Genomic DNA, 12,553 nt, shown 5'->3' with positions numbered 1-12,553 from the left:
GTTTCAGACAGTGGCGGTAGAATTGGCTCTGGGTCCCTGAAAAGAGGCTTAGCACCATGGAAACAGGGCGAAGGTTCTGTTGTTGCCAAAGGAACCTGCCCCTAGGGGAGAAGTCAGAGCCTTCTTTCTTTCTTCCTTCCTTCCTCCCTCCCTTCCTCCCTCCCTTCCTTCCATTTTATTTTTGGCTGCGTTGGGTCTTAGTTGCCGCACGTGTGATCTTCATGGCGGCATGCGGGATCTTTTGTTGTGGCGTGCGGGCTTCTCTCTCTCTAGCTGTGGCACACGGGCTCCAGAGTGCGTGGGCTCTGTAGTTTGTGGCACGTGGGCTCTCTAGTTGAGGCGTGCGGGCTTAGTTGCCCCAAGGCATGTGGGATCTTAGTTCCCCCACCAGGGATCAAACCCACGTCCCCTGCACTGGAAGGCAGATTCTTTAACTGGACCACCAGGGAAGTCCCAAGCTTGGGCTGCTCCAGCCCTGAGTTCACTGAGTGATCAGTGTGGCCAGGACAATAAGCCTGGGCTCCCTTCTCTGGCCTTCCAGAGGACTCTTGCGTCCTGCTCATCTGGGGCCACATACTCTGTTCTTGTTCTGATATTCCAGGCTCCGAGAGGTACTGGAAGCATGAAAATCAATTATAAAGTTTAAAGATTTTATTCAGGTAAACAGAGTTTGCATTGTATTTAATAAAGATTCATCAGAATCCCATTTTATTTCTACTATCTTCATTTCATCTAAATACCATCAAGATAAACAGCTTTTATAGGAAGTTAGATACAATATTCCTTTTTAAAAAGTCTGATAAGCTATTGTATTGACTTTAAAAAATGTCATTGTTTCAGTATTAACCATTATTTGATAACTTACGTAGTTGTGTGAACAGTCTTATAAAACTAAAAGATAAAATATATTTAATGACCATGAAAATACTGAATCTTTTAGCATTAGAAAGATTTTTTTTTTTTAATGTTACCTTAGTGAGCATTGGCCTCTATGTAGATTGTCTGGGGGAGTGTATTTGAAATGAAACTTTACCTTTATAACCTGCTGCCTTTCTTGGAATCATGATACTGTTGAGAAGCTGTTGAGCTTCCTTAAAAGAGAAACTTGGGGTGATGGTCCAGCACCTGGTGTGGAGAGAAGCCTGGCTGGTTGGATGCTGGGGTCCAGAGGAGGTGCTGTTGGCTCCCACAGTTCTGGGTCTGGTCTTCTTCGTTCCTGCTAGAAAGAAGAATTCCACCTTAGGGGCTCCAAACACTCCTCTTAACCAAGTTCAGACACTATGAGTGGCCTAGGCTCTTCTAGTCTGCACACTGACTGATGCTTTTCTCCCTGTGCGTACCTACTGGGTCACCATGGTGTTGGGGGACGTCTTGGGTGAGCCCGAACCAGATCTGAGGTAGTTCCAGTAGCTTTAACAGGGGCCTCTCAGCAATTGTAGGATCATCTTGCCCAGGACAGACTGACTGACATTTTCTCTTGGAATCAACCCAGCCAGCCTTGACTGCCTTAGACTCACCCAGATGGGCTCTTACGGCATTAACTTTGAGTCTTTTCTCCATTTACTCTTTTTTTTTAAAAAAAGATTTATTTATGCATGCATGCCAGGTCTTTGGGATCTTCGTTGCTGCGTGTGGGATCTTTAGTTGTGGCGTGTGGGATCTTTAGTTTTGGCATGTGGGATCTAGTTCCCTGATCAGGGATCAAACCTGGGTCCCCTGCATTGGGAGCATGGAGTCTTAACCACTGGACCACCGGGGAAGTCCCCCCTCCATTTACTCTTGTGCTCTTTAGCTGAGCAGTTCCTGTCTCTCTCTAGTCTGTGGACTCCTTTTTCTTTTTCTTTTTTTTTTAATAAGACTGTTGTATTGAAACTGGTCACTATGGAGTTTTTCTTGCTCAGGAGGTCACTGGTCACTGTCATTTAACTTTGATCCTTTACTCTTGGTTTTCAAGTTCCGTCTGAGAAGTCAGTTTTGTATTTCTTATTTTCAAGTCCTTGTACTTGTTGGGATCAGGAGGAGGGAAGGCTCCTCCTCCTTGGAACCCCCGAGTGCCAACAAGAAATCTGATGGAGGAAGGTGAACTCTGAGGAGCCCGAGCGTTCAGTGGGGCATATCGCTGGACTGTTCCTGCATTCTCTCACTGCCTCTGTCAAGAGCCTACTATGTGCCAGGCATAGTTGAGTGTTAGGGATATAATGGTGAGTAAGGCAGACTCTGCCTCTGCTCTCATGGAGCTTGATCTTATGTTAGAGACAGATATTAATTAAATCATCCAGTTATGTTTAATTACAAACCAGGATAAGTGCTCCAAAGGAGAGCAAGTGATAGCATAGCACCTGTGACACAGGGACCAGATTCAGATTGTAGAGTTGGGGAAGGCTTCCCTGAGAAGTAACTTGCAGGGAACAAAGGATTTAGAAAGGTGGGAAGGAAGATGGAGGGCTGGTCTGAGGAGGGCAGAGGATTGTGTATGAGGCTGCAGGCTTCTTGAGGAACAGGCACTGCGTGGTCTTCCTCTTTCTGCACTCTGGCTCCAGGGTCCAGATGGTGCTCAGTAGAGGTTGGTGCACAGACTAGAAAGGCTGCGGGCAGGCCAGGGTAAGCACAGGGCCTACCTGGAGGGGCTGGCTCTTGTCAGAGGTGCAGGGCTCCGGAATGGCCCCTCCCCAAATGCCAGAGCTTAAGGGAGTGGCTTGGGGAAGAACAAATATCTTTCTATAGAGAAATTTCTGCTCTCAGAAGCAAAACAGCTTTTTAGATATTGAACTAATTGTAGTCAAGTTTGTTAGTATCTGGACATTTTACATTAAGTACTTAGAAAATAAAATCAGAGTGTTCTGTGCTACTGATGATAGGAATCAATATGAAGCAGATCAGAATTTATGGAGACAAAAATAGACCATTTCAAGTCCCTTTAGATTCTAATTTTTCTTCACAGAAGGCTAAAACACCAGGCTCTCTGATTTTCAACATGGGAAAGCCTTATAAAGATGGGGCGGTAACACTGAGAAAGGTGGGTCCTTCCAAGCCGGCTAGACTATAGAGCTGCACGAACGCAGTAGTCACTAGCTATGTGTGGCTATTTAAATTAATTAAAATGGAATAAAATTTAAATTCAGTTCCTCAGTTGCACTAGCCACGTTTTCAGTACTCAGTAGCTACATATGGCTAGTGGCTATATTAGACAACACAGACATAGCCCATTTCCGTCATTGCAGAAAGTTCTGTTGGACTGCACTGCTCTACAGCATTTGAGCTTTGTCCTAGGAGTAATACTTTGCAGAGAGGGTGATGAGGCAGTGTTGCCTGAAATGGCCCTCCCTCCCCGCCCCCCATGAGTGGTTAGGTGGGATAAAGTGCTGAAATTCTTGCAGAGCAAGTGTTGAGAACTCACCGGGTCCTCTCTCTTCTGCCTACAGTGTTGGAGAGCTGGCTGGACTACACTGGGGAGCTGGAGCCCCCAGAGCCTCTGGCCAGGCTTCCGCAGCTCAAGCATTGCATCAAGCAGCTGCTGACGGACCTGGGCAAGGTGCAACAGATCGCACTCTGCTGCTCAACATGAAACTGGGCACCCCACACTAATGGGGGCACAATCCTGGGGCACCTGCAGGAGGAGCTTCACATATTTAAATAAATAAACCTAGCATGCCGAATGCACGTGACACCGACTGACTTCAGGGATCTGGGCAGGGGTGTGATGGACTTGGACAAAGAGGCCGTTTTGGCTGCTGGAAGGGAGGGCACTCTGATCTCGAAGCCTACCAAGAAGGTAGCAAATAGACTCTTGGGATTCCCTTCTTCTGTGCACATTGTTGAATGGAGAGTGAGTCTTTTTGCACAAACTTCACTTGAAATCGTGCCACTGATGATAAATGGAATGAGAGCCAAAAAAGTTTAGTCGGAAACAGTTGTAAATTCAACTTGCAGTTTATTTAATTGACTTTTCTGTCAGGTTGGGGCACATGCCAAGCCTTCTGGTTTTCTGCCTGGCATGAATTTAGGCAGCAGGCATCATTTTCGTTTTTCCAGCTTCGTGGGAATGTCGTGACTTCACCGTTCTGTGGAGGTTGGGAAGGAGCAGAGGCCTTGGCCGCCCTGTCTTCTTAGAACTCTTCACTTTCTCACCACCTCTCTTGCATGACTTCATGGTACCGGGGACAAGTTTTGTATGCTTTCACCCCAGAATTGGCTGGGTTGTGTCTTTTGTAGCAGAACCCATACAGCCTGTGGAAGAACTAGAATCTCACTGTAATAAGAATGTAGGAGGAATTCCAGACTGAAGCAGGCAGGGTCTGGAACCCAAAGGACAGCATTTTCTACCCACTTCTTGACAGCTTACCAGTTCTATTTAATGTCCAAAAAATGGTTCCCCCAAATTTGAACTCTCACTGTAAAGATTTGTTACAAAGAATGTGGTTTGGGGAATTACCTTACTTTGTATTGTTGTAAACAAACCAGATTCTACATCTGCTGCCGCTTTTCTCCTTCCCCGAAGGGTATATGTTCAGTAGTTGGCATTTTCAGAATTGTTTTAATATACTTTAACACTTTAAATTTCCTGTTCGTATTATTTTGTGAGATCAAGGTGATTATGCTGCTTAAGGTCCAGGTACAGTTTGTACCTTCTGAGACAATATTTGTTACTCTTCCAGGTTACGGTTCCACGTGTAATTGTTTTGTTTTTCCTTACTAGGCAAAGTTAAAGAAAATGTTCCATGCTTTGAGGAGTGACCCATTTTACCATTTAGTTTTCCTATCACTAAAGGCAAAAATCAAAGCACATCTATCCATTAACACTCACAAGTTAATTATGGGTTTATGAATCTGTAATGTTATATGCTGCAAATATTTACTATGTAAACGTGAAGTAGCCAATATCTCAATAGCAATGACAGTATCTCCGGTGACCTTTGGGATGGTTAGGCTTTAAGGTACAGGTCATTGCAGTCACAAAGCCCTCTGTACCAAGATCTGTTTCAAGGTATGCTTTGTCTAGTAATTTAACTCACCATTTGATATAAAATGAATTTAGGACAAGTTGACCTGCTGTAGCTCATCCATCAGAGGGAATACATGTGGCTATGACATCTGTAATAAAGCTGACACAATTCCTCTGTAAGAGGTTGTTTCCCATTGCTAATGTTGGTGTTTCTGGTGTGGGAAGAAACGCTCAAGGAGTATGCATGGCATCTGTGTTTTGCATAATTTATCAGACGGCCACATGATAAGAACTGTGTGAAGCTTGTCTGAAAGGGGAAGAAACAGGATGATTTTCTGTAGCCACAACTGTGAGGTATGGTGACTTATTAGATTACTGATTTTTCTTTCCTGAAAACACATTTGAGCATAACTTCTGGGGAAGCTGTAACTTTAAGGGAGTCAATCTCATGTCTTTTTCAAGATGAAAGAAGAAACTGAGTTACCCTAATTTTGCCAAGTGGCCATTATTGAGTTTACTGTATGCTTTTTGTAAAGGAAATAATCCCATTTCACTCATTGTGACCTTTGTCCTTAGGGAAGCAGGGGGTGACTCCAAGTTCTGATAACCCCAGTGTGCTTCCCTAATTTAAAGCCATGTTGAGGGGCTCCATCCCCAATTCCTGGGTCAAGTTGAATTAACCCCAGGCTGGAGCACTGGAAACTGTTATTTGCAAATATTACTGTTACCATTTAGAAATATGTACACTACCTAAGTTTTCTTTTGAGAAAAACTATCCACCTATTAAAAAAATTGCCTTGACAAAAACAGTTCTGGTTTGACTAATCATTTTGTTTAAGTGATGAGTGTATGCAAGGTGGACCCTTGATGAGCCAACATTGCACTGTGGATACATATCTATGTTTACGCGCTATTAGAACAGAAGGCGCTGTATATAGAAATGTTGCTTTGAAGCAATATTTGCAAAACATGCAAACTTCTGTATCTGTATTTGGAAAAAATAAAACAGGTTTTTGTTGCTACGTTTCAGTCATTTGTTATAGTTATCTACCCTTTTTTTTTTTTTTTTTTTTTTTTGCGGTATGCAGGCCTCTCACTGTTGCGGCCTCTCCCGTTGCGGAGCACAGGCTCCGGACGCACAGGCTCAGCAGCCATGGCTCACTGGCCCAGCCGCTCCGCGGCATGTGGGATCTTCCCGGACCAGGGCACGAACCCGTGTCCCCTGCATCGGCGGGCGGACTCTCAGCCACTGCACCACCAGGGAAGCCCTACCCTATTTTTTTTTTAATAAATTTATTTTTCTTTTCTTTTTTTTTTTTTAAATATTTATTTATTTATTTGGCTGTGCCGGGTCTTAGTTGCTGCACGTGGGCTCCTTAATTGTGGCATGTGAACTGTTAGTTGCAGCATGCATATGGGATCTAGTTCCCTGGCCAGGGATCGAACCCGGGCCCCCGGTGTTGGGGGCACGGAGTCTTAGCCACTGTGCCACCAGGGAAGTCCCCCTATTTTTCTTTTTATATTTATTTTTAGCTGCATTGGGTCTTCGTTGCTGTGTGCAGGCTTTCTCTAGTTGTGGTGAGCGCGGGCTCCTCTTTGTTGCGGTGCACGGGCTTCTCATTGCAGTGGCTTCTCTTGTTGCAGAGCATGGGCTCTAGGCATGCAGGCTTCAGTAGTTGTGGCACACAGGCTCAGTAGTTATGGCTCGTGGGCTCCAGAGTGCAGGCTCAGTAGCTGTGGCACACGGGCTTAGTTGCTCCGTGGCATGTGGGATCTTCCAGGACCAGGGCTTGAACCTGTCTCTCCTGAATTGGCAGGCAGATTCTCATTAACCACTACACCACCAGGGAAGTCCCATCTACCCTGTTTTTTTTTTTTTTTTTACCCTGTTTTTAATGTGCATTAATTTTCTATAAACATTACCTTTTAAAGGAAGTCTGCTTTTACATTCTTAGTAGACGTATCTTCTGCAGGGAGGCAGCTGCAGGCTTAAATCCAAAATCCCAAGGACATATGCAAAATACTTTTGAATTCATTTAAGTGTCTTTAATATTCAGAAGTAAAATGCCCCACACCACCCTCTAGCCCAGTCTGGCTCATGCTTTGTGATGTGAGCTGCAGGACTATTCAATTTTTGATTGTTGAAAGCAGTGCAGGGAAAATAGGTCTGGCCTTCCCTATATTAAAAGATGGCACCCACTGCAATTAGGACCCTTCTGAGGGCAAGCCAAACGGCCTATGAACCCCAATCAGCTCCTTCCTGGGTGTGCGTAAGACTCAAGGAATGGAGTAGGCTCTAAGGTTATACTGCAGAGCTTCCCTGTTCTTGCCACATTGCTTCTTCCCTTCCTAAACAATTATGCTTATTAAAAAAGTTGAGGGAGGCAGTTGGAGAGACATTAAAGTGAGTAGCAGTCCGTTAGTTCACACCAGATATGCTCCTTAAATCTTTCAAGAGCCTTAAAATTTGGTAAGAAAGGTGAGTATAGAGGCTTAAGCCAGAGCTCACAAACAAGAACTAGCCTATCTCTGTAAACACCGGCACTAAACACTTACTAAAATAGCCCTATAACTTGGGCCTTTGGGGAAGTCTGTGCCCAAAGGGCAGGCTGATGGAGCAAGCTGGTGGCAGCATTGGTATAGCAGTAGGCAGTTAAATAAGCACCTAGTAGAGCCAGCTATTTGCCGGCACGACCCACCGCCATCTACAAGACAACAGAACACTGTCATCTGTTCTCTTAGGAAAACAAGCTCAAATTCTAACTAGTGAGAGGTAGGGGCGACGATGGAACACAGGCTGCTGGAGCCCTCATTACATAGACTCCACAAAACAAAGGAAACCCAAGTGCGACGCTGGGGAATGCGCAGGAAAAAAATTTCCCAGATGTGGCGGCCCAGGCCTAACCAACACATAATGATCCCACAAAAGCCAACGATGGCCACGTGAATGAGAAACAAAGGCTTTATTCTCATGGACTCCCAACTTGGTTCGCCACCAGCCAGAAAGGAGGTTGGAAATAGGTTCGGGAAAATAAGCACGATAAAGGACGAACGAAAAGGACACACGAGACTGCAGGAACTGCCAAAACTCATTTTTCATTAACGCGTAATGGAGAGCCAGGCTCAGGGCCTCGGATCTGATCACGGCTCTAGTCCAGAGAGCGCCCGGGCCGGGCCGCCCGCAGCTCTGCCGCTCAGCCGGTGATGCGCACGTCCGTGCGGCGGCGAAGCCGCCGGGCCCGCGCTGCCTCAGGCAGGATGGCGAGCAGCTGCTCCTGCACCAGCATCTCCACGATCTGCTCCTTCGTACGGATGTCGGGCCGCAGCCACTGGCGGGAGAGCTCCCGCAGCTGTCGGAACGCCTCCCGAGGGCCTGCCGCGTCCTGGTAGCGGAACTGCCGGAATCGCTGGCGGAACGTCTCCGGGCCGGGCCGGGAGCCGCCAGGGCCTGGGGGGGATCGCGGAGCGGCTTCGGCAAACGGCGCGGAGGCCAGGGGTGCGGGCCCGAGGGGCAGCTCCAGGGCGGCGGCGGCCGCCGCGGGAAACGTAGGATTCGCTTCGGGGACCGCGGCGTTGAGGCTGGACGATTCGGGGGCAGGCGGTGGGGTCTCAGGAGTCGAGGAGGAGCCCGTAGAATTACGCTCCGGGCCTGAGCTCAAGCCGGCCCCTTCCTCTTTCCCCGACAGCGGCGCGAGGCTCTCGGTTACTGCCAAGCTCGGCTCACTTGCCGCCATGACTCCAACTCTGGACGTCACCCTTTGTCCGGCAGCTGTGGGCGCAGCACAGCGTCTGCTAGGGAGCAGGGTGAAGAGGGAGACGTTTCCGTTAAAGGGCGGAGCCCGCGCGACCCTGAGGGAGAGGGGCGGTGGGGGCCCCCAGCCTACCAGCGCTAGCAAAGCGCCTGGGACGGCCGGAAGTGGGCGTCCAGGCTGGCTTCTCTATGGTGAGCTCGGCGCGCGAGCGTCCGGAAGCTGAGTCCGGGCTCCCGGAAGCGGCGCCCTCTCGCGTTCCTGAGTCCCGGCAGGAGGCTGTGGCTACCGCCAGCCCGCCGACCAGTCGAAGCGTGCAATGGCTGGCTCCGGCTGGTGGCGCCTACGAGCACCAGTTCTAGGAGAAGGAGAAGTCGAAGAGTCGGAGGAGGAGCCGGAGGAGGGGTCGGTGCCGGAGCCGCCGCTCAAGCCCAAGCCCAAGCGGAAGCCCAAGCCTAAGGAGAAGGGGCCCAGAAGGGTCCCTCTCCGCCTAGATCGGTTCGGCTTGCAGGTGACCTAAGTCTGCCCCTGCGTGCGCGCCTCCTTACTTGACCCTGATTAGGATGATGGCGAACCAATGGCTCCCGGGGGCTGGCGCCCGGCGGGTGGCGGGAGCTGGAGGAGGGCCCAACTCGAGAAAGTTCTCTCGCTCACTCAAAAGAGGAGGGCAGTACACCCGCCTTGTGGCGAGGATGACACAAGATAACGTGTGTAAGATCTGCAACACACGTAGTAAAAGTTGCCCTTTTTATGGCACAAAGTAAATGCTCAAGAACTTTTTGCCATTACGATTTTGCTTTTTGGCGTGGCCTCTGAAACCAAGGGACAGGTGGCTCTGGGTTTTGCTTTTAATTTCAGGATTCCTAAATAGACTAAATGCGTAGCCTCATATAGTGGCCACTAGCCCCATATGCTTACTGAGCCCTTGACATGTGGCTAGTGGGAATTGGGTTGTGATGTAATGTTAAGTACAGCCAGGACTTAGTATGAAAAAAAAATGTAAAATAACTCAGTAATTTTTTATATTGGTTACATGTTGGATTGGTAGTATTTTGCATATATTGGGTCAAATAAAATATATAATTAAAATTAATTTCACGTGTGTCATTTACTTTTAAATGTGGCTACTAGAAAATTTTACATTACGTATATGGTTTTCATTATACATTCGTTGAACGGTAAAACTGTGCTACCCTATTGGAGTCAGGCTGCCTTGGGGGAATCTCCGAAGGGTTTATTTGCCTTAGGCCAGAGTTGCGGAGAGGATTAAATAGTGAAGACTTTGGAAAGAAAGGGCTTTTTAAATGTTTGTCTTCATTAAGTAAATTGCTTCATTAAGTAAAACATTTTCAATTGTTTGTCTTCATTAAGTAAAAACCTAATTAGTAGTTATGAGAATTCAGTGAGATGATGCAGGTAAAAGCATGTAGCTCTGACAACCCTTTGGTAAGTGATATTCTTTTTGACAGCTGGCTCACAAATATGTTTTGTATGTATTTTACAGACTGGGAAACTAAGGGAGAGACAGGGGTCTCTTATGAAGATTTTGTATAACCCTTGCAGTACCTTTGATTTCTATGCAGAATGAGTGGGCCTCTTTAACAGCCATCAGCACACCAGTGGCCCTGATGTAAAACTTGCCTCCCCCATAGGATGTGCTCTTGTAAATGGGTTGAAGTAGATCCTCACAGAACAGTTTCCACAGCCTGAAAACCTTGAAAGTCATCACAATGGGGCTTTAATGTTTTTAGTTAGTAATATGTAAAAATTGAGAGTTCACGTGCAAATCTGGATTTCCAGTTTTTCTTGAAAAAGTGGACAAGCTGGCTGCACCGGACCCACCCACATTCCTGCCAGTTAACAATTAGCTGGAGCTGAGTCTCCTTCCTTTAGACAGATACTCTGTTCCGGTGAGGTTCAGTCCCCACCCACCATTCCCTATTCTCTGAAATAGAATGTTGTTTCATGTTACTTTAACATTCAGAAGAGTTCATTTACTATTGCTCTCAGGTTGTTGTTTTCCTTAGAGCCAATATTTTTCCCTATTTTCTTTTCAAAGGTGGGAAAACAGGGGCCTAGAGTTTGTCATACCTACCAGCTTCAAACCTTTCCTTCCTCTGCCAGGCCCCTTGGCAGTTGGGTTTGCTGCCCTGAGTGAACCAACAGTCCTATTTCCTGTGTGGTAATAGGCAGTCGGTATCCAGGGCTAAGGGAGCCCACCAAACCCTGCTGTAAGGATGAGGGGTCCTGGAAGTCTTCACTCAGGAGGGGACCTTTAAGCCTAGACTCAAGAAGAAAAAGGGTCGAGTTAGGGACATTCCAGGTAGAAGGCACTGTCTGTACCAAGGCACAGAGTGAATGGGAACAAAGCTTTGTGGAAACTGCAGGCTGAGGTGAGGTCTGGGGAAGGGATAAGAGCTGAGGTTGGAAGGTCAATTAGAGGTTAAATCATAAAGAGCCTAGAATTCCATGTTGAAAAATTGAATCGTCCTCTTGCAGAAGGGAACGAACTCTTGTGGTACTGGGAATCACGAGTGTTACAGCTCTAGCCCATTTCTTCCATCCCTATTGGAATCACAGAACATTGGAGATAGAAGGAGACATCTTAGAGTTCTACTAGAATTGTCGAATGTTAGAATGGAAGGGACCTCAGAGATTAAATCCAAAATCAGTTTCAGTTATAAGCCCCCAAAATCTATTTTTAAAAAAATAATACCTCTTCCTAGAAGAAGGATGCACTTACATACTTCTGCATACAATTTCAGGTAATTTCAGATAGCCTTGAACCCATCCGGAGGACTCAGGTTAAGTTTAAAATATATATTTACGTGCATTCTCTTCTGAATTTTGCAGGTTAAGAAATCAAGATACCAAGAGGCAAAGGATTGGTCCAAAATCAAAAACCTAGTAAGTGTTTCCAGGAGGACAAAATTCTTTTGACTTCCTAGTCCAATGCTTTTATCATATTAGACATTTTTATTAGCACTAGTTGGGAGCTCCCATGGGAATGCATGATAATTCATTCATCTCATATCACTTAGCTTCCGACACAAGTCCTGACTCCCAGCTGACACTCAGTAAATTTTTTTTTTTTTTTTTTTTTGTGGTACACGGGCCTCTCACTGTTGTGGCCTCTCCCGTTGCGGAGCACAGGCTCCGGACGCGCAGGCTCAGCGGCCATGGCTCACGCGCCCAGACGCTCTGTGGCATGTAGGATCCTCCCGGACCCGGGCACGAACCCATGTCCCCTGCATTGGCAGACAGACTCTCAACCACTGCGCCACCAGGGAAGCCCAGTAAATGTTGATTAAAGAGGACAAGCAGTGGATTGCAGACCATGCCTGTGAAAGGAGAGCTCCAGTAATGATTTCCAGACTCTTTCAGACAGAGGTTTTGTTGTCTTTTGATGGCACACTGTTGGGGGTTGTGGAACAGAAGCCTAGATACTTTTTTTCTTTTTTTTTTCGGTACGCGGGCCTCTCACTGTTGTGGCCTCTCCCGTTGCGGAGCACGGGCTCCGGACGCGCAGGCTCAGTGGCCATGGCTCACGGGCCCAGCCTCTCCGCGGCATGTGGGATCCTCCCGGACCGGGGCACGAACCCGTGTCCCCTGCATCGGCAGGTGGACTCTCAACCACTGCGCCACCAGGGAAGCCCCGATACTTTTTTTTAAAAAGCTTTTTATTTGGAAATAATCATAGATGCACAGAAAATTGCAAAAAGAGTGCAGACTTCACTTAGTTTTCCCCAGTGGTAACATAACTGTAGTGCAATATCAAAACCAGGGAATTGACATTGATGTAATCCACAGAGTTTATTCAGTTTTCACCAGTTTTATATGCACTATTTGTGTATGTATATAG

At 46.9% G+C, this 12,553-nt stretch overlaps 3 protein-coding genes across 15 annotated transcripts in view; 2 read left to right on the top strand and 1 right to left on the bottom strand.

The window, feature by feature from the left end:
• PHF20 (PHD finger protein 20) overlaps positions 1-5,971 on the top strand; it is a 133,463-nt gene extending 127,492 nt beyond the window's left edge. For all 8 annotated transcript variants that reach the window (XM_004272796.4, XM_033433630.2, XM_049699068.1 and 5 more), the window contains one exon: positions 3,423-5,971. In XM_004272796.4, coding sequence (XP_004272844.1) covers positions 3,423-3,565 — 143 coding nt within the window. In that variant the 3' untranslated portion in view covers positions 3,566-5,971. The remainder of the gene's footprint in view (positions 1-3,422) is intronic.
• A 1,919-nt stretch (positions 5,972-7,890) lies between these two features.
• On the bottom strand, positions 7,891-8,815 carry SCAND1 (SCAN domain containing 1). The gene has a single exon (XM_033433640.2). It carries the CDS (start codon positions 8,674-8,676, stop codon positions 8,137-8,139), a length of 540 nt encoding a protein of 179 aa, XP_033289531.1. The 5' UTR covers positions 8,677-8,815; the 3' UTR covers positions 7,891-8,136.
• Positions 8,816-8,999: 184 nt separating this feature from the next.
• CNBD2 (cyclic nucleotide binding domain containing 2) overlaps positions 9,000-12,553 on the top strand; it is a 70,131-nt gene continuing 66,577 nt past the window's right edge. For 5 of the 6 annotated variants that reach the window (XM_033433636.2, XM_049699073.1, XM_049699072.1 and 2 more), the window contains exons 1-2: positions 9,000-9,202; positions 11,545-11,598. In XM_033433636.2, coding sequence (XP_033289527.1) covers positions 9,011-9,202; positions 11,545-11,598 — 246 coding nt within the window. In that variant the 5' untranslated portion in view covers positions 9,000-9,010. Of the gene's footprint in view, positions 9,203-9,847; positions 10,138-11,544; positions 11,599-12,553 lie in introns of those variants that run through there. The other variant, XM_033433634.2, reaches the window with a different exon arrangement.

Source organism: Orcinus orca, chromosome 16, assembly GCF_937001465.1.
Source record: "Orcinus orca chromosome 16, mOrcOrc1.1, whole genome shotgun sequence".
Taxonomy (NCBI): Eukaryota; Metazoa; Chordata; class Mammalia; order Artiodactyla; family Delphinidae; genus Orcinus; species Orcinus orca.
The sequence above is the reverse complement of the archived record's forward strand: the minus strand, read 5'-3'. Positions and strand labels throughout refer to the sequence as shown.

Bases quoted from the DNA above. Each gene is read 5' to 3' on its own strand.
- SCAND1 (XM_033433640.2), bottom strand. From the start codon at position 8,676: ATGGCGGCAAGTGAGCCGAGCTTGGCAGTAACCGAGAGCCTCGCGCCG.